This window comes from Neomonachus schauinslandi, chromosome 13, assembly GCF_002201575.2.
Source record: "Neomonachus schauinslandi chromosome 13, ASM220157v2, whole genome shotgun sequence".
Taxonomy (NCBI): domain Eukaryota; kingdom Metazoa; phylum Chordata; class Mammalia; order Carnivora; family Phocidae; genus Neomonachus; species Neomonachus schauinslandi.
The window spans coordinates 85,325,358-85,344,847 of NC_058415.1; the positions used below are offsets into that span (position 1 = coordinate 85,325,358).

Below are 19,490 nucleotides of genomic sequence, written 5' to 3' on the forward strand. Positions count from 1 at the left end.
GTTGGTTAAGCGACTGCCTTCGGCTCAGGTCATGATCCTGGAGTCCCTGGATCGAGTCCCGCATCGGGCTCCCTGCTCGGCGGGGAGTCTGCTCCTCCCTCTGACCCTCTCCCCTCTCATGTGCTCTCTCTCTCTCTCTCATTCTGTCTCAAATAAATAAATAAAATCTTTAAAAAAAAAAATTAAAAAAAAATAATAATGTAGAATTTCTTTTTTTTTTTTTTTTTTTTAATCTTTAGGGCAAATCAGGCAGTTCTTTCCTTTAAGGCTTTTAGGTATGACATCCTCTCTAGAATCATGGAGTAGGAATAAACTAGTAAAGAGGTATTTAGTATTTTCTCGTTACAAAAAAATTCTCCACGTCCCCTGTGCTCTGCACTTGGCATGATACTCAGGACCCATCAGCTTCTATCAGCAGCAACCATATTTCCAGACGGTTTTCCCTCGGAAACCTTTTAGAGCAGGACGCTAGCAAACCTCCTGCGCTGAAACACGCCCTTTTCTTACATTAAAGGCACCAGCGGCAAAGGTCAGAAAATTAAATTATGGATGAAAATGAGTCAGACAGACTCCTTAGCATGGAAAACTGGCAGCAGTAAAATGATCGAGGAGCAGAAGGTGCAGCAGTAAGATTATCCTGTGGCTCCATTAAAATGGCTGATTCAAAATGTCCTACTTTGATGAGAAATCTGTAACCGAGGTAAATACAGGAGTCAGGAGCCCTCGGCTCAAATCTTGGTGGCCTCGTCGCCTCACCGTGTGTCCTTGGGAAGCTCCTTGAGCCTCAGTCTCTTCTTTTGTACACAGGGGGAATGAACCCGCCGGTTCTGGGGGCCTTAGGGTACTAGCGTGAGGCCAGCCAGGGCAGGTGCCCGTGCGGGTTCTCTCGGTCCTTCCCATGCTTGATGAAAGCTGCTGGTTTTGACATTGTCCACTCCCCACCTACCCGCTATCACGTACACACAAGCAAATTACTGTGTTTGCTTTTGAATTTGCAAGACTAAATGTACGAGGATTTACTTACTGGTAGATGTTTTCCACAAAGCACATTTAAAAAGTCACAGCTTCAGTGGAGAGACCCCCAAAGATAAACTGAAATGAAGAATGGAAATCTTTTTTGTCAATGAAACTGCATTTTTGGTGTGCAGTGGGCAGGGCTCTCCCTTTGGAACAGTGCAAAGTGCCCAGCCAGTATTTCTCTTGGCTCCTCTTCTGAAAGGGCAGCATTGCCCAGAGTAGCAGGCCAACACTAACTCAGCAGCACCAAGGCTCTGAGTGGAGTAGTGCCCGACCTCATCTCTATAAAGACCATATTTACACTCTCTGCAGAGCTGTAGCCGGAACGTTCCACGTGAAGGGAAGTGCAGTCGCCATGGCTGAGCTGAGTCTGCGTGGTTCCTTAGAGAAGCAACACAGGGTGTGGAAAGCACACAGGACCTAGAGTCAGGAGGCCTTAAGAAGAAGGGATATTGGCAATGGGAACACAAAGTATACAGGTCTTGGGCCCCCAAACCCCAAGGTCAAACCTGGTGAGTGTTGGAGTGATGAGCTGTGGGTGCCTGAGTCCCTTCCCTGCTTCCTTCCTCCTCTCTGAGGTTCTTGCACGCAAGGAACATTGACTACTAGGAAACCAGATGGCTGATCCCATGCTCAGTATTCCCAATGAAGTGCCTTTCTGGCAAAGCTGGGTTGGAGCCTACACCCAGGCCAGACCAAAGCATAACTGCCTAATCCCAGTTTCCTCTCTGTGTCTGGGGTAGGCCAGCTCAGCCTGACCTGCCCACTCACGTCCTGTGGAGAAATGGGTTTACCAACTACATCAGCTGTCAGTGTAGCCACCCCTCCCTCCTAGGGAAGCGTGGCCCCGTGAATATCTAACCAAGCCCACTGGCTGCACCCTGGAGGCCAGGAGCTAAGAAGTGAGTAGATGGTGATGGCTCTTCTCCCTGGCTGCTCCTGAGGCATGCAGAGAGGAGCAGAGTCCTTCCTGGCCATCAGCTGGGACCAGACCACGTGGCTGGCCAGCAGTCTGACTGGCCTCTTTGACCCGTAAGCTCAAGTCTCGGGACTTGACCACCTGAGGCTGTGCGGCGGCCCTGTGGCCTGTGGGAAATGTTCTAGGGATGTTTTAGTTTGTACGTGGGCACTGGGGAGAGGCTTCTGTGATAGTACCAAGACACACTGCTTTTTTGTGAGAACGGTATGCTGTTTTCAATTATTCTCACTGATGATCTGTCTCCAAAAAGTCTTTCCGCCACTCCCTTAAACGTTTTTCTAACAGGAGAAATGACTAGTTGTTGAAATTGGATCTGGAATTTCCTATCCAAATTAATCCATCTGAGAGCCAGGGCACGTGGATTGCTTAGGTGTGAGCCCTGTCCTGGCCAGCATCAGGACTCGATGGGCGTCCTATGTGAGGGCAGGAGAGCAGACACTGGGGAGGGCGGTTGGCGAGGAAGGATTACGTGTGCTGCTTGAGCCTCATTTATCCAGAAGGCTTGGGGAAATAATATTTTGGTTGTGAACATATTTATTCTATGTCAATCACCACTTTTCAGTGAACCAGAGTACAAAACAATAACCTAAACACAGGAACAGCTGGTGTGTTCCCAAAGGCATCTCAAGTTCCTATAGGGCCTGAGAGCTGACGTCATGGTTATCATTTCTGGTCCTTCTGGGGAAAGGGTCCAAATGCTCATGCCCGCCGTTGAGGCTGTTTTAGTCCGCAGATGACGGGCACAGTGCCTGGGGCCAACAAGCTTTTCAGGAGTTTATGAAAGTGTTTGAGGCCTAAAAAAATTTATTGGCTCTAAAATATGAAAAGAAAACTGCAAAATCAAAATTTATAAGTATGTAATTAAATTTCTACAAAGTGGAACATCTTGTCAACTTCATTAATTGTTAAATTTAGTCTTCATAAAAATGTTACTACTTTTGAAAACAATTTGTAGGTTAGATTTTTCTCACTTCCCAAGAATTCCTGAACATGCCTGATGTTTGCCGAGAAATCAGAGCCAGCCATAAATTAATTGTGTTACTCTTGGCCAAATAATTTCAAAAGCAAAATTTTAAAAATCCTTTCAAATTTTTTACAGTAAAAGTTATATTAGATGTGTGTATTTCGGTGGGTGTGATACAGTCTGAGACCTCCCAAGTAAGAGCTCCCGGAGCCCTCAAGGAGCTTAAAGCATCCTGTTTCTGCTGGTTTGACCTTAGGATAAACAGATATTGCAGCATTGCTTCCCAAAGAACACTTTCAAAAGCATTGTGCCCACTCCTGGGTTTCCAACAGTACCTTTGGGCAGGAGGAGAAATACGGGCTTTAAAGCAATTTAAAAGAGAAAAGAGGTTAGCCCTGGAGGGGCTGTGGTGAGCTCACTGTATGCAGAGACAAGAGGGCTCACTGTGGCTCCTGGGACTGGTGGGGGTGAAGCCCTGGGGCCCCTGTGTTCTAGTGGTCAGTGGTGCCTGAGGCTCCCTGAGGGAGGTCCCTGGACATAGAGGTGGGCCACGTAGGAAGGCTCCCTAGATGTAGCGATGAGAATGAACAAGCCTCTCTCAGGCCAGAGGTTGACGGTGTGGTTCTGCAAGCACATCATGGAAGAGCTTATCAGACCCATGATTGTAATCCACAGGTACTGGGCAGGTGGTGTGCCTGTGGTCTGCCAACCTATGAACCCTTTCTAAGAAAGGGAATCAGCCTGTGGACTTGTGCTTAGAGAACGTATGTTGGCCTTCATTGATCACCTTTTAATTTTTCAAATGCTCACAAACCCCTCTTTATAATCTTTTCTATGATTTTACTAGGGCTTAAGCCAATTGGTATATAATTGCTAGTATCTTGTCCTTTCTTTTTCTGAAAAGAGAGCATTTGCCCAGCACCAAGCCTGGTCTTCATGATTTCTGGGTGATTGCTGGCAGTGGTTCTGAGAGCTTATCTGCCGTGCCCTCAGCCTCCCCGTCTCCTCCTCCAGGAAGTCCTCCCCAACCCCAGAAGAGTTACTTAACTCTCCTCAGGGTTCCCATCATGTCTGATATATTTATCTCTACTGGAATGTAGTAAGAATGATAACTACCATGTATCTAGAGCCTTTCACCTGCCAGATGCCTTACATGCGCTTTCATTTCATCCTCACGAGCTCCTGCAACGGTGAGCAAACCAAGTCCCAGAGAGACCGCATGGCTGGCCAGGGGAGGCTCTCGGATTAGAACTCCCATCTGCCTTCCGGGCCTGCTTATCCTGCTGCACTGAGTCTGTTTCACCGTACTAGGGTTGTTCGGGGTTCTGTCTCGTTGTCAGTCTCTGGGATCCTTCTGGGCAGGAGCCTCAGGGGCATGATCGTGTGTCCGTCTTGCCAGTCTCTGCTCGAGAATGAGTCACTTCGTGCCCCACGTGCCTTTCCCCATCTCCATCTCCTCACCACCGTGAGCTGTGTGCCCTTTGTCACCTTCATTCTGTTCTTTCCAGTTTGAGAATCAATGCTAAGTTCATCTGGAAACAGGGGCCCCACAGCAGAGGATAATCAGGATCCAGACCCAAACCAGGGAGAGTCTGGACGGTCTGTTGTAAAAAGTCGGCACGTTGTATCTTGGGACAGTGCCAGGTGATTGGATTTTCTGTTCTTTTTTTTTTTTTTTTAAGATTTTTTTTTTTATTTATTCACAAGAGACAGACAGAGAGAGGCAGAGGGAGAAGCAGGCTCCCTGCTGAGCAGGGAGCCCGATGCGGGACTCGATCCCAGGACCCTGGGATCATGACCTGAGCCGAAGGCAGACGCTTAACCATCTGAGCCACCCAGGCGCCCGGATTTTCTGTTCTTTTAAACGTTACTCTAGACAGACCACCTAAGATGTCTTCATTTCAACAGTTAGAGGGTGTTTTTTGTTTTCAAAAATATTACATTTGTCATTTAAACTAAAATCTTCTTTTGCTTAGCACGATTTCTCTGTATACACAGTAATTCTAACTTAAATTATTATATTAAAAATCTGTTCAAGGAAAATCACTTATTCGTTTGAAAAAAGGATTGCCTAGACCAGTCCAGGTCCTGCGGCTGCACGGGCTCATTTTGAGGTACAAAGCCAGGATCGTCAGGCTCCTTTTGACTGTGCTCTTGCCCAGTCCTCACAGGGGTAGCTGAAGTAGAGACGTTATTTCGACAGCAAGCATACTACCCATTGCACTCAACAAACCGAACCACCTTTGTTGTAGGCACCAAGTCATCTGATGCTAACTTCATTCTGCTTCATCAGTCGTTTTTTTCTGGGGGAGCATCTCAGGGTTCCGATTCGGTCTACTGCATAAATTCACCACAACAATCCATCTGTGTGGCTAGGGAGCTGGCTGCAGAGGCCTGAGCTCCAGGATTTTCCAGATTACTTTCAGTTTGCCAAGTGCCAAACTGTTGGGATTTCCAGGCCACAGATGCCAGATCGCCACTTTAAATAGTAACAAGTTGATAGTTTATCCTTTGGGACTGTAAAGAGCCTGAGCATTTCGCTGAATGTCTTCCTTGGAAAGTGCCCGAGTAATAGAGGGAGCGCTTGCCGTCACACTCAAAGGGTTCTCTGTGATCCATTCCCCGAGGTATCCGAGGAGAAAAGAGAAAGCAAAGCTAGAAGGAAGATGACCCACCTTGAACTCGAGTGGCTTTTGTTTATGAAGAAGCTAACAAGGAACGCTCTTTGAAATATCACTGGATTACATAGTTTGTAATGAATGTGAGAATCTTACTTTGTTCCACAGTAACATTTCAGGAACAAGATAGCACAGTACAGTGAGAACAGCACAGTCTCTGGAAGCAAGAGACCTGGGTTGGGTTTTCCGTCAGCTTCTGAGAACTGAAAGGCAGAGCCCGTGGTGACTACAGCCACCCTCACTCACATCCTCCCACCCCTCCAGGTTGCTCCTCCAACCACCCCACCCCACCCCAGAGCTTCAGGCTCCGAAGCCCAGTTACCAGAGTTCGTCTGCACGTGGGACCAACTGCTTTCCACCTAGATCGACAATTGCTTGACCTCCAGAAGGAACGGAAGCCACAGTGTAACATGTGTCGTTGTCTATTTTAAAACCACAATCTAACATACATATTTCCTACTTCACAGGGGGAGGTAAAATACAGGCAGGAAAAGCCATCTAGGAAAACACTCTTGTTCAAGGTCTCTGCACCTCCCTGGCCATAGGGTATCTGTTGGGAGGAATGGGAGGTCTCTGTGTTAGCAGTGAAATAATGTGGTTGCCACTTTGTGTGGCCCCAAGAACAGATCACATCTGCTGATTTTTATGTATTTGGAGTTAGCGTCTTTAAAGAAATCAGGACTTTAGATTTTGCTGGACGTTGAAATGCTGAATACAAAACACCCAGAGAATTTGTTCAGATTCGAGACAAATTAAAAATCAGATTTCTCTGCAGCTTTAGTTGGGTCCATTTACTGGAAGTCAGGTGCATATTATGTTTTCTGTGGGAGAGCTCAGTTGTTTTAGACGTTCCGCAGTATGATGCTAACTCAGTTCTGCTTTCTCTCTCTCTCTCTCTCTCTTATTATTTTATTTTGGCATCTCAGGGTTGTGATATAGTCTACTACGTAATTCATCCCAACAGTCCATTTTTGTGACTGGGGAGCCAGTGCAGATGGTTGGTATGGTCGGTTCCTCCCAGGCCTGAGTAAGGGGGCGGCATGATATTGATGAGTTTGCAGTGACAATGTCTTACACTGTTAGAACTGTGAGAGCTCTAATAACAGATCCACCGACTCTGTTCCCAGAGCTCTTCTACAAGGAGCTGCTTGGAACCTAGTACATGAAATAGTGATGGAGGGTCACATCCCAGGCAGCTGGCACCTGGGGCCAAGTCAAGCATTTATAGGGTGATTTTGACACCAGTTTCCCTCCAGCCTTTCCATGGAAACGTGCAGTATCCCGGAATGGTTAAGACAGACTTGGGTTTGAGCCTTGGCTGAGCCACTTACTAGCTGTGTAGTCTTGGCTGAGTTACTTAACCTCTCTGAACCTTGACATCCTGGAAGTTACAAGTCCAGGGACCTATCTTGGCTCTGCTACTGACAGGCTCTGGGATGATAAGGCCCCTGACAAGCTCTCTTTGAATTTCATGGTCCCTTCTTTATCCACTGAGAAACAAACTAAGCTGATTATTTTCTCAGGAGAGAAAACAGCTAGAAATGCCTACTCCTTTTGGTTTTTAAGGATTTGTTTCAGGCAGGGCCTTGCTGTGGCAGCCGGTCCTAACACTGCCTTTCCTCCTCTGATCACTCTCGAGGGCGGCTGCCATGGCAGGAGGGCTGGCCTGTGCGTGGCTGTGCCTGTGCAGGGCTGAGGGACAGTGTCCCCGGCCTCCCAGACCACTTTGGGAGAAGGCCAGTGCTGAGGCTCCATCCTGTCCATTCCTGTGCCTTTTCGTGACCCCTGCAGCCTTCCTCTTTAGCAGACCTGATTGACGCACGTGTACGTGTGTGTGTCCAGGGCACACACATGGAGAAGGAGGTCGGGGGATGTGTGAGAAAGTGGAGAGGAAAAGAGGAAGGACAGGCAGCAGCAGCTGGATTGCCGGGAAAAGGGCCATAGGCCGGGCCCTTTGGCCTTGGCCTTGTCAAAGCAGCATCCTAACATCCAGACCTGAGAGAGGCAGGCCAGAACCTAAGTCAGACACCAGGGAAGCCAGGAGCTGCCTGGGCCTCCCTCCCTCAGGCTCTCAGCGGCCCGGGCCTGGCCTGGGGCCAGCCTGTTACTGTCTGGCTGGGAACAAGCTGGTGAGTGCAGCTCCAGATAAGCGGCCATGGCTCCCTCAGTCCCCTGGAAAAGGGTGTGCTGTGGGCTGAGGAGCCCAGACGACGAGGAAAAGAGCGAAGGCTCTGAGGTTACGGGATGAAAGATTTAGAAGCTGCCAAGTCATGCACACAAAGGTGTTTCTGGCCGAGTGATGTCCTTGGGAACAAAGGATCTTGTGGGTAAGAGCACAGAAGGTTTTGTCTTGTAGGCCCAGAACCTGCCTGCAAGCTCTCAGAACAGGCCTGATAAGAGCTCCCTGCCGGTTGTCTGAGAGAGGCCATCTGCCTTTTCCTCCCCCTGTAGTCCAAGCCCAGGAAAGGACCGAGACCTCCCTGCCCATTCAGCTTCCATGGCCAGGTCTGGCTCGTAACACCTTGAGGGGGTGTTGCTCAGTGGAGAGGCGGGTCACAGGGAATCTGTCACCAACAATCACTACCAACATTTGGGAGAACTTTGCTTAAAAAAAAAGAAAAGGGTAAATTATAGTGCATTTGTCATGTCCACAGAAGGTCACTGCTACTGCCTCCCATGTTGGGGTGCTTCCTTAAGTGGGAGAGAAAGTGGGTTGGGTGCATGCAGGGCTTTGGAATGCACATAGCCCATGCTGGTCTATGAATGTGAAGAAGCAGGGGATCCAAACCATTTGAAGTGCGAGGAGTAGGGTCGTGATCCCAGGACTGTGCACAGACTCCTTTCCATCAGGGACCCACTAGTAACCCTGTTTCCCAAATGTAATCTCTTACAAATCATTCAAGATGCAACACGGAAGTCCAGTCTCTGTCCAGCTTCTCCCTTCTAGTCCAGGCAGACTCAGTCACGCATGTCACCTTAGTGTCCCCGGAGCCCTTCATTCGCTGCTCTGCAGGGCACTTAGCACACCATGGTATTACCACAGTGACTACACAGCCCATGATTTTCATTGCATTCCTGCTTTCAGATACTTTGTTATGTGGGTCCCATCAATTCTTACATTATGGAAATTTTGGCCTTGACGGATGTTCCCCCTCAGAGAAATCCTTCGTCAGATCTGCTGTGCCGATTTTGGGGGATAGAACTGGTAGACACTGGATAGATCCTTGTGCATTCATGCATCTGCCACCTCCCCCAGACTGAGTTCCTAGAGGTCAGAACCAGAGTTTTCACCGGCTCCCCCAAGCCTGGCTCCGTGACCGGCACAGAGTAGGTGCACATCCGTGGTTGGCTGCCCCATGTGACATAATATCTCATACCTGATTGCACTGAGTTTCCACAACAACCCTGCAGTATTCTAACTCCTGTCCCCATTTTACAGAGGGGAAAATTGTGGCTCAGGGGAGCTAAGTAACTTCCTCACAAGCAAACTACTACTAAGAGGTGGATGCAAACCTAGGTCTTTCTTTTCTTTTCTTTTCAAGATTTTATTTATTTATTTGACAGAGAGAGAGAACAAGCAGGGGGAGCGGCAGGGAGAGGGAGAAGCAGACTCCCCGCTGAGCAAGGAGCCCGATGCAGGGCTCCATCCCAGGACCCTGGGATCATGACCTGAGCCGAAGGCAGACGCTCAACCGACTGAGCCACCCAGGTGCCCCAACCTAGGTCTTTCTTCCTATATACCTTTCAGCTTAGTTCAAGCTCAGGGATGTCCTGAAATCATTGACTCAGAAACCAGAGATGTTTAAGCAAGAGGAGGTCTGTTGGGTAACCACTGAGGTCTGCCAGACGTTAGGAGTATGACTTTCAGTGGGGTCTCCATTTGGTGCCCAAGGGCACGTTTTACCATCTGGGCATTCTGTCGAGACATATTAGCACACTCTGCCCTCTCTTTTGGAGCTTCTGATTTAAAACAGACATACATACAGATGAGCTAGTCATCTGCTGTAGAATGCCAGCACTAAAAAGGGACTGTTTATTTATTTCAATCTCCTTGCTTTAAGATAAACCAAAACGGAAGGAAACTGAGAGCTACCAAGTATTGAGTGGCCCAGCGCCACTCCAGACACATTTTTTTTTTCAGTATTTCATCTCATCTTTGGGTAGGCATTATTTTAATCTATCCCCAACTGACAGATTGAAACAGGAAACGCAGGCTCTACAAGGTGACTTGCCTAATATCCCAGAGCTAATCAATAGGGGAATCAGAATTTGAATCCAGGTCAGTCTGTTCAAAGCATGTGTTCTCAACCCACAGACCCAGTAGAGGGCCTTCCTGTGAGGTGTGAGGTGCTGTAGGCAGATGCTCCCCACCTTGGACCTGCAAACAGGGTTGCCCTTGTCTTTTGCATGGGCCACCCCCTTTCTGGAATTAGCAAGAAGCTGCTCTTCCCAGTACTGGTGGTTATTTTCAGAATTGTGAAATAAGTGTAAAACAGGATATTTTCAGTAAAAATACCTCCCCGCTTATACAACGAAGTGGTACCAAAATCACTGACGTGGAGCAGATATGTGGTTAGTTTCTGCAAAGATCAAGCCAGTTCTCATCTGACAGCCCATCTGGAAGGCTCACAGGGTCCTGGATGAATGAGAGGCTGAGCTTCAGGGGGCTAGGCTCATGCTCCCCCCAGAGTTCCAGAGCACAGAGGAGTCAGCCCTAGATTTAAAGTGTAAAGGCCTGAATTCAGATCCAGCCTGAGGATCCTAAGCCTGTGAGCAAGTTACTCTTCTTTTCAGTTAACCTTCCGCAAGGAGCTGCAGGGGTTAGTGATACAGTATTCGCGAAAGTGCCCCATGCTGGTACTCTGCTCAAGCTTCGGAACATACCAGCAACCCTGTTCCTCCCCCATAATGATATTCTGAGAATTACCATATTTTAAGATGAACCATGTATTTAAGAGTATTTGGAATTGGCACTGAAAAGTCGAGACAGCAGCAGACTAGAAAATGTGTGGGCTTCAGAAAGTACTCCTTCCCATCCCCCAGCCGCTACAACGTGTTTATCATACTTTTGCCATGATAACACTTTCTTTTCCTTCGGCTTCTTGTTTCTTCGGTGAGCATTTACCGATTGCCAGATCGGTGCCAGGCACGGCACAAGAGCAGGAGTTTGCAGGAGAGACATCCTGCTTGCCAACACAGAGCATCTCAGCAGAGCCCAGAAAACTACAGGCCTGGGGCTCGTTCCCATCAGAAGCCAGAGAACATTTGTTCTCTTCTGAGCCTCTCCCCATTTCCTGGTTCTACCTTGGAGCATCCATCTAAGGAACATGGGCCCCCCCTCACCCCACCGGCTGCCGAGGCTGGGCCCAAGGGATCGCTGGGGGATTGCGCAAGTCTCTTGGCCCGGCTTCAACTCACCGTGGCTTTTCCCCCACTTGTGGTCTTAGCCAAGGGAAGCCTGGCGCCTGGCTCTGAGGCCCCAGATGGAGCCGGCTCCCTCCCGGAGGGACTTACCCGATGGCTTGTCTGTGGAGGACGGGAGGCTGGTGAGGGTGGGCATAGTGGGCAGAGGGGGAGGCAGCACCTTCAGGTTCTGATCACTCTGGATCTCGTTGGTAGAGATCTGATTGATGATGCGGCTGTAGGGGGGCGGCTGGTAGACCCGGGGCGGGGTGGCCGGGGGCGGCTGGGGCACGGGCCTGGCAGCCGGCACCCGCTGGCAGTGCTCCTCGAGCTGCGCGATGATCTCGGACTGGTTGTGGGCCAGCGTGGCCAGGTGCTGGTACTTGTGCTCCAGGTCCTTGTACTTGCTGGCCAGCTGCAGCATGTCGGCCGTCTGGTTGAGGATCCGGTTCTCCAGCTGGGAGAGCTCCAGCGCGTTGTCCCGCTTGCGGATGATCTCGTGTAGGAGCTGCATGTACAGCTGCGTGACCCGCGAGTTCATGTTGCGGCTCTCCTTGCGCAGCAGCTTCACCTCGCTCACGATGCCGCCGTCCACCTCCACCAGCTGCTGCAGCGTCTCGATCTGCCGCTTCTGCTTGAGCAGCTCGCTGTTGAGCAGCTCCAGCTCCTGCTTGTGCACCCGGTTCTCCAGGAGCACCTCGGGCTCCTTGGAGTTGACGCAGATGGCGCCTGTGACCCGCTGCTGGGGCACGATGAAGGTGTAGGTGCACTTGTCCGAAGCCTCGCCGGCCCGCTTGTACCTGTTCAGGTAAATGAACTCGCTGGGCGAGCCCTCCTCAGCACCCTCAAAGCCTTCCTTCTGGCCTGCAGCCGCCCCCACGGCAGCCAGCAGTCCCAGCCACCAGTATGTCACGCACAGCGGCCTCATGGTCCTTGCAAAATGGTGGTTCCTCTTGGCGAACGGAGCCTAGGAAAACCTGAAAGTAAACAGAAGGGAGAGTCAGGAACGGCGTTGTCACTGCCAGCGGCCTGTGCCATAAATGAGCTCAGCCTTCTCGCCAGGCAGATCTTTCCAAAAATACAGCTTCAGGAGGCAGCCCTTCTGGACGCCACAGAAGGAGACAGGCAGGCCTCAGCAGAGGTAGAGAGGAAAGGGGAGGGGACCGGGGCATCTGAAGGCAGGAGGCCATGGCCCTGCCACTCCTGGAGCCAGCCCCAAAGCCCAGCTCCCTCGCCGAGCTCCTGGCCCAAGCCTGAGAACCACACGAGGGCAGCTCGAAGCTGGGGCAGGGAGGCAGAAGGAGGCTTGTCTGGTCTCCCTTCTCTGCCTCATGCCTCCCCCCCAACCCCCGTCTCCTCGTTCTACATGTTCATAACCCCCTGGGCTTTCCCAGTGTAGCACCCATCACAGTTGTAGTGCATAGGGGTTCTCTGTGATCTCTGCTACTGGACTCCACACTCCTTGAGGGCAGGCGCTGTGGCTGATTCCATCCTGTGTCCGCAGGATGCTGCACTAAGCAGGCTTTCAGCAAATGTTTGTTAAATGCTCGAATCACTGGACACGGTATGGAATGTGTTCAGTTGGTAGTGGACAGTGTCAATGGGAGGATGTGTCCAGCCACATGGCTTTGGTCTGTGTGTTAGAGACAAGCTAAAGAGCCCAAACAGGAACAAACAACTGAGCTCTTCTAAATCCAAATATTTGCAGTAGCCAGTAACTGCAAGGTCCTGGCCACTGCAATGTGATTAAAGCCGGCGGAAGCGGAAAACAGACATGTGTCTCTGGATTTGTTTCAGTTCTGCTCTTGGACCATTTGTTCCTTCACCAGATATCCGTCAAACATCTGTGGTGTGCCAAGCATGCTGGCTGCTGGAGGTACAGCCCCAAACAGGCCAGAGGCCAGCCCTGCCCTCACAGGGCTCACACACCACGGCCCAGCCCCTAAGAGCCACGGAGCAGCAGTAACGTATGCTGCGGAAGGATAGAGCAGGGAACTGACATAATCGGACGATTCGAGAAAGCTTCCCTGAGAAAGTGACCTTTACACTGACCCCTTGAGGGATGAGCAGGAGTTAGGCAGGCCAAGAAGGAGGGGACGGGCATGCACAGATCCCTCCTCTCGCCTACTCAAGGACATCGCTCCAGCAGTTCTCCCCCATCTCCCCTGCGTGATCACATTGTTCCTACAATCATGCTGTTATTTCTCTCAACTTAAAGAAAATCAATCCTCTCTTGATCTCACATCCCCCCCTCCAGCTACTGTTCCGTTTCTCTGCTCCCGCTTTTAGCAAAACCCTCCGAAGGGTTGTCTGTACTCAGTTTCCAGAAAGTCTCTCTCTTTCTGCTCTCTCTTGAGCCCACTCCCATCAGGGCTAGCCCCTCCCCTCCACTCCAAGTGCTCTGGACAGGATCACCAGTGGCCTCACTTGCCAGGCCAAATGGCCTGTTCTTAGTCCTCATCAGTACTTGCCTCTCCACACTGAGTGATGTGGTCAATCAATCCCTCTTTGGACTTCCTTTCCTGAAGATCACCCTTTCCTTCCTTTTCACTGGCTGCCCTTTCTGTCTCCTTTGCTGGTTCTTCCTCCTGTTCCTGTCCTGGGGGACCCAGAGCTCAGTCCTCAGACCTCTTGTTTACCTCGGTGATCTCATCTGGCTTTGTGGCTTTCAGGCGCTGCTAACTCCCACATTTATTTGACTCCAGACGCATGCATCCAACTGCCTCTTTGACATTTCCACTCAACTATCTACTAGGCATCTCAAACTTACCCAGAAGTGAACTGGTGTCTCACACCTCCGTCCCAACATGTTCACCCCAGGTTCTCCTATGTTAATAAACAGCAACTCTGCTCTTCCAGTTGCTCAGGCCAACAGCCTTGAAGTCATCCTCGACTCCTCTCTTTCTTTCATATCCCGCATCTAATTCACCACCAAATTTTAAGAGCAATACCCTGGACGTATTCTCAGCATCCCGCTGCTGCTCCCCACCTCCCCTGCACCCTGGTACAACCCACCTTCGCCTTTCACCTGGACCTAACTGTCTGCTGCTGGACCTGCTCCTGCCCTTTGTCCTCAACCCAGCAGCCAGAGTGATCCTTTTTAAAAAGTCCGATCCTCTGCTCAGAATCCTCCGGGAGCCCCCTCATCTCCGAGAAAAAGCTTAGAAGGCATTTCTGGCTCTCCCGGACCTGGCCCCCCTTCCTCCCTGGCCTCATCTCTGACTGCCCTCATCCCCCTGCTCATACCATGTAGCCACCCCAGCCTCCTGGGTGGTCCTTATGCTTGCCAAGCACGCTTAGGACTCAGGACCTTTGTACACTGTTCCCTGTCCACACTCTTACCCCCTTTCCTCATCGCTCACTCCCTCACCTCTTTAAGGTCTTTGCTGAGATATCACCTTCCCAGGGAGGCCCACCCTGATTATTTAAAATTGTAACCTCCCCACATTGTCAGCAGATGTAGAATGTTTCCCCACCCCATCCCATGAATGGAGCTGCCACGAGGGCAGGGGGTTGTCTGCTCCATTTGCAATACCAAGCACGTGGCCTGGAATATGCAGGCACTCGATCAATATTTCTGGCCCGAGTGAAAAGGCACGCCTGCCAGTGGCTGCCCCATGGGTGGGGGGGGGGGCTACGGAGAGGCAGGGCCAGGGGGGCCCGTGAAGGTGATTGCCTGAAGGGGTGCCAGGTGTACGGGAGGAGGCCCTTTCCTTCCTTCCTTCCTTTTCATTCATTCATTCATTCATTTTTTTTTTAAGATTTTATTTCTTTGAGAGAGAGACAGAGACAGAGCATGAGCAGGGAGAGGGGCAGAGGGAGAAGCAGACTCCCCGCCAAGCAGGGAGCCTGACGCGGGGCTTTATGCCAGGACCCCAGGATCATGACCTGAGCTAAAGGCAGACGCCTAGCCAACTGAGCCACCCAGGAGCCCCGGAGGCCATGTCTTATACTTATCAATAACATCCATAGAATCTATTTACTGAGAACCCACTATGTACCTGCCCCTGCACAAAACATTTGCAAGTATTTTCTACTTTAATGTATTCTCACAAGGTAGATGCTGTTAGGATTCTGTTGTCATTTCCATTTTACAGATGAGGTAACTGAGACTCAGAGAGGCTAAGTGAATTGCCTAAGATCACACAGTTGGGAGGTGGCAGAACCAGGGATAATTGGCGGGGTCAGGAAAGCTTCTCTCATCTGATCTCATGTATTGTAGCCTTCAAACTCTTACTGACTACCCAGAAATGTACTTAATCTGGTCTTCAGTACTAAAAAAAGGATTAGCATGATCACTTTCTGACTTCACGTTAATTTATGCTAAAATCAGCCTGACACAGAAGCTGAAGGTTATGTCTTCCCCAGGCCCCTCTGGGGCTTCTTTGGTGAGCAGCCTAGGTTCGGGTACCCCAGCTGGTGGGCTGTTACAAAACAGACCCTGGGCTCCCCAGAGCCACTCAGAACTGTTTTCTGCTTCAGTGAGGAAGCCCACACGTGGTTCCGTGGCCAGCTCAGGCTTTGGGGCCAGGCAGAGAAAGGTGTTCGGCAGCCTTCGGTCTGGGTTGGGCTACGACGTAGGGCTGCAGTGACGTTTACTGGAAACCGGGCTGAGTTTATGAATGTTTTCCTGGTTTCCACAGTGCTCTGGCGGCTTCTGCACCAGCCCGTGGCCACGCCTGGCCCGGAACAATGGGGAGGAGCAGCGCTGCAGGCCAGGGCGGGCAGGCCCGTGCCTTCCCACCAGCGCTCACCTGCTGGTGACAAACACCTCGCTGTGCTCCGGGTGCCATTGCGGGTGCTGCTGCGCTCCTCTGCCTTGGCCAAGAAACTGCCAGGGGCCCAGAGAGGCAACCTGGCTCCAGAAAAGGGTTGGCTTCCAAACCTTCCCAGGCCTCAAGACCTGGCAAGGTGTCACTGTTTATCACTGAGTCCTGTCCCCTCCCACAAGTGGACTCTCGAGCTTCCCGAGCAAAGCCTGTGCCCTTGGACTTGCGATCCTGAAGGCTGAGCCTCTTGTGTGAAACGGTGCGATCCAACCCACCTTGCACACTGCTTAAGGGACAGAGAAATGCTTCCCAAACTAGAGAGGGCAATAACACGATAGCGGCGTGATGGCGGACAGCAAAGCGGGACTTAGGAGCACCGACCGCGCCTCCCTGCAGAGAGACCACAATTAATGCTCCTCCCCCGTTTCTCAGAGGAGGCACTTGTGCCGGTCACAGAGCTGGGCCCTGAGCAGGAGCTCTGTCTGGCCTCACCACCCAGCCCTAAAGCTGCCCTCTGGTCAGACTGGGTCCCAGCTGCCCTGCCGTCCCTGGATCTTACACAGTGCTGGGCAAGAGACGGGCAGACGCAGCGCAGGGCCGTGCTGTCTTGAAAGAGCGTTTCTCGTGATTGTTCGATTAAAAAGAGCACCAAACTTGATAATTAACACTCATACAGGTTTTCAGGTTCACAAAGCCCTGCATGCGCATTATCTCATTTAATCATCGCAACATTGAGAGCTAGTTAGTTGTGTTGTGCCATTTGGAGGGTGAGAAAATTGCAGCTCCAGAGGGTGTCTGGTATCTCGCTCGAGATGGCATTGCTCGTGGTGCCACCGGCTGTGAGGCTCACGATTCTGGGTCTTCCTGTTGCGTTTCCCTGGGGTCTGGGCTTGGCGGGAGTGACTTTGGGCCGGGTGGGTTCCAGAAGGAAGGGAAGGAGCAGGTGCTCTAGCCAGGTGGTGGTTCCCCACTCCTACTTTGTAACTGGGGACACTGAATCCCAGACAGGCTAAGTGACTTGCCCAGGAGCATGGAGCAGATAAGAACTGGAGCTGACCCAGCTGAGAGCTCAGGTCAGCCTGATACCAAGGGCTGGACTCTTTGCTCTGCCCTTGGCTTTGGAGTCATTTGTTTTCCTTAAAGATTCTAACCCCCTTCTTCAGTTTTCTGCTACTTTGGCAGCTCTTAGTGGGCAGTAGTGAGTTTGTTTACTTTTGCTCTCTTGATATTTATTCAACTAATTGCACCCCAAGAGAAATAACCCTCCCCAGCATTCCAGCCATCTTAGGCCTGGAGAAGAACTCCATTGCAATCAAAGCGGTGCTCCTCAGTTTCTTCCTCTGACCAACAAAGAAAAGCAACTCCAACTGTTTTCCTTGGCTTTGAAATGAAAATAAAAACGATTCTTGAAATTGCTTTTCCACACTGTGTTGTGAGGAGTTTCCATTATGTACGGGTTTCCCTCCCCACAAGTGGAGCTGGTGTGATCAAGCCACGTGACGGCGCCTGCACGCTGGGAGGCGGCCTCCCCTGGGCTTGGGTCCCACCCAGCCTCCAGTGGGCAGCCCCGAGCGCCCCTGCTTGGCCTGGTGCAGTGGGGCCACACACCGTGTGTCCATGTCCCGCTCGGCACCACGGCACTGCAACCCAGGCATGGGGCCACTTTGTGGGAAGAATCGTTTTTATAAGATGGAGCTGTGTCATGCGCTGCAGCAGAAGCTGGTGGCCCCGGGGGTCAGGAATGAGAAAAGTTCAAACACTCAGGATGATAACTACAGTCAGTTGTCACTATGACTCAAGCACTTTATATACATGATCTTACTTAATCCTCCCAACAACCTCAGGAGGGAAGCCCTATTATTTCAGGGCTGCCATGCAGGTGGCCCAAGTTGTGCACTGTGCAACTCTAGGGAGCACAACTCACATTCAACAGTCTTTGTAGTTTGGGATATTTATATTACAGCCATTTTCTAATTCCCACAAAGATGCTTTTAAGACTAACAGCAGGGCTGACAGTTATCCCCATTTGCAGGTGAGGGAACTCTTGAGATTCTAAGACCATGAGTCATTTTGCCCTCAGTCATCGAATTACTAAGTGGCGGAGCCAATAACAGAACCCCAAAATATACCATGCTGAAGATATAGAGAGAAAAGGGCTGGAGTGACAGGACACTCAAAAGAAATTGCTCTCTGACCCCCGCAGGCAAGGGGAGAACAGAAGAGCTCCTGGGATCCTCAGGACTGCTGACCCCAGGGAAACCTCTGGATTCAAGCCAGCTGTCATGGTGTCACCCACCCAGGCTATAGTCCCATGTGAGGGGCTCGCAGAACCCACCCCTGCCTCTGTCGTCAGCCCTGCCCCATCATTCTGTGATCACAGAAGGCCAAGGATGAGCCCCGACCAGAGGCCCTGCAGGAGGCCTGGGAAGTGGGCCCCTGCCAAGGCAGTGCAGGAATCTGGAACTGCCACCTGACCCTGAGTGTGCCCGGCTGGCCCCTGGTGTCTGGCTTTGGGAAAGCTAGGAACTTGAGCTCTGCTTGAGTGAGTCTGATGGACCTGAGCACAAATCGTAATTGTTAAGGCAACATCAGGACCGAGAAGAAAAAATCGAAACTTCAAAGTTGACAGCTTTTCCTACTAAAGCTGTTTGAGATGTATGGTGTACCAGTGGGGTGGTACCCAAACCAATTGGTAATCCAGGATATGGGAGGGATCCAGATAAAGGAAAATTCCAGAAGAAAGGGCCCCAGAGGGCCCAGCTGACCATATGACCAAAAGCATAGATAACAACAGGCCTTGTTTGTTTGTGGTAAACTCACCGCCTGCCTGGTGTGCCCTTTCTTGGCACTTACAGCCCTGTGCATAAGGTTGGCCCCAGCTGAGGCCCGTTATCTAATGTAATCGTTAATAACACCCCCTCTTACTTGCAAAAGTGTCCCGAATGGGTACCAAATTATATGGTCCCTTTACCCCTAGGAGAAAAGTGTTATTATGTGCATTTTGCGGGAGAATAAACCCAGGCCCAGAGAGATCAGGTCACTTGTCTGAGGTCCCTTGGAATAAATATCAGGACTGGGATCCCGCTGTCAACTGCAGTGCCCACGCCCTCACTTCCACCGAGATTATCTCCAACCAGCGTGAACAAACAAAAGGTGCCTGTCTGTTTGCTTCATGGCCAGGATGCAGATTGCTTCGTAGTCACTGTTAACTGAATCAGTAGAAAAGGCTTTCAGGTCAGTACAAGGGGGAGTTTTGTTGGATGTTCGAAACAGCTTCTTGATTATCCAAGTGGCAAGACCCCAAAATGGGCATCTAGGATGAGCAGTGGCGTCCTCACCTTAGAAAACCTGAAGGAACTGTGCCTTGCTTGTCCTAGGTGCTTCACCGCTAGCCTGGAGGCCAGGGAGGGAACAGCCACATCCCAACAGCCACCCCCTCCCAGCCCAGCATCGTGTGATTCATTCCCAACCAGAGGGCCGTGCGGGCACCCAAGGAGTCTGGAGCCAGTTCCCAGACCCTGCCAGCTCAGCTCTCATAAGACCTTCAAATGAGCCATTTGTTCGTCCATCCAGCCCTCTATCCCCTAGCCTCCCGCTGCCAGCTAGTCATCGTGCACTGTGACAGCTGGGTCCTGCCCTGTCATGGGTGATGGGAAGAGAGGCGGGAACCAGCCAGGCAG

The 19,490-nt window shown here is 51.0% G+C and overlaps 2 protein-coding genes across 11 annotated transcripts in view; one reads left to right on the forward strand and one right to left on the reverse strand.

Annotated features, from left to right (window-relative positions):
- RALGPS1 (Ral GEF with PH domain and SH3 binding motif 1) overlaps positions 1 to 19,490 on the forward strand; it is a 222,733-nt gene that overhangs the window by 102,082 nt on the left and 101,161 nt on the right. The gene's annotated exons all lie outside the window — the stretch shown is intronic.
- The window catches only part of ANGPTL2 (angiopoietin like 2), a 36,160-nt gene that overhangs the window by 10,503 nt on the left and 6,167 nt on the right, over positions 1 to 19,490 (reverse strand). Inside the window, exon 2 of the mRNA XM_021691193.1 lies at positions 11,153 to 12,018. Within this exon, the coding sequence (XP_021546868.1) occupies positions 11,153 to 11,969 (817 nt within the window). The 5' untranslated portion in view covers positions 11,970 to 12,018. The remainder of the gene's footprint in view (positions 1 to 11,152; positions 12,019 to 19,490) is intronic.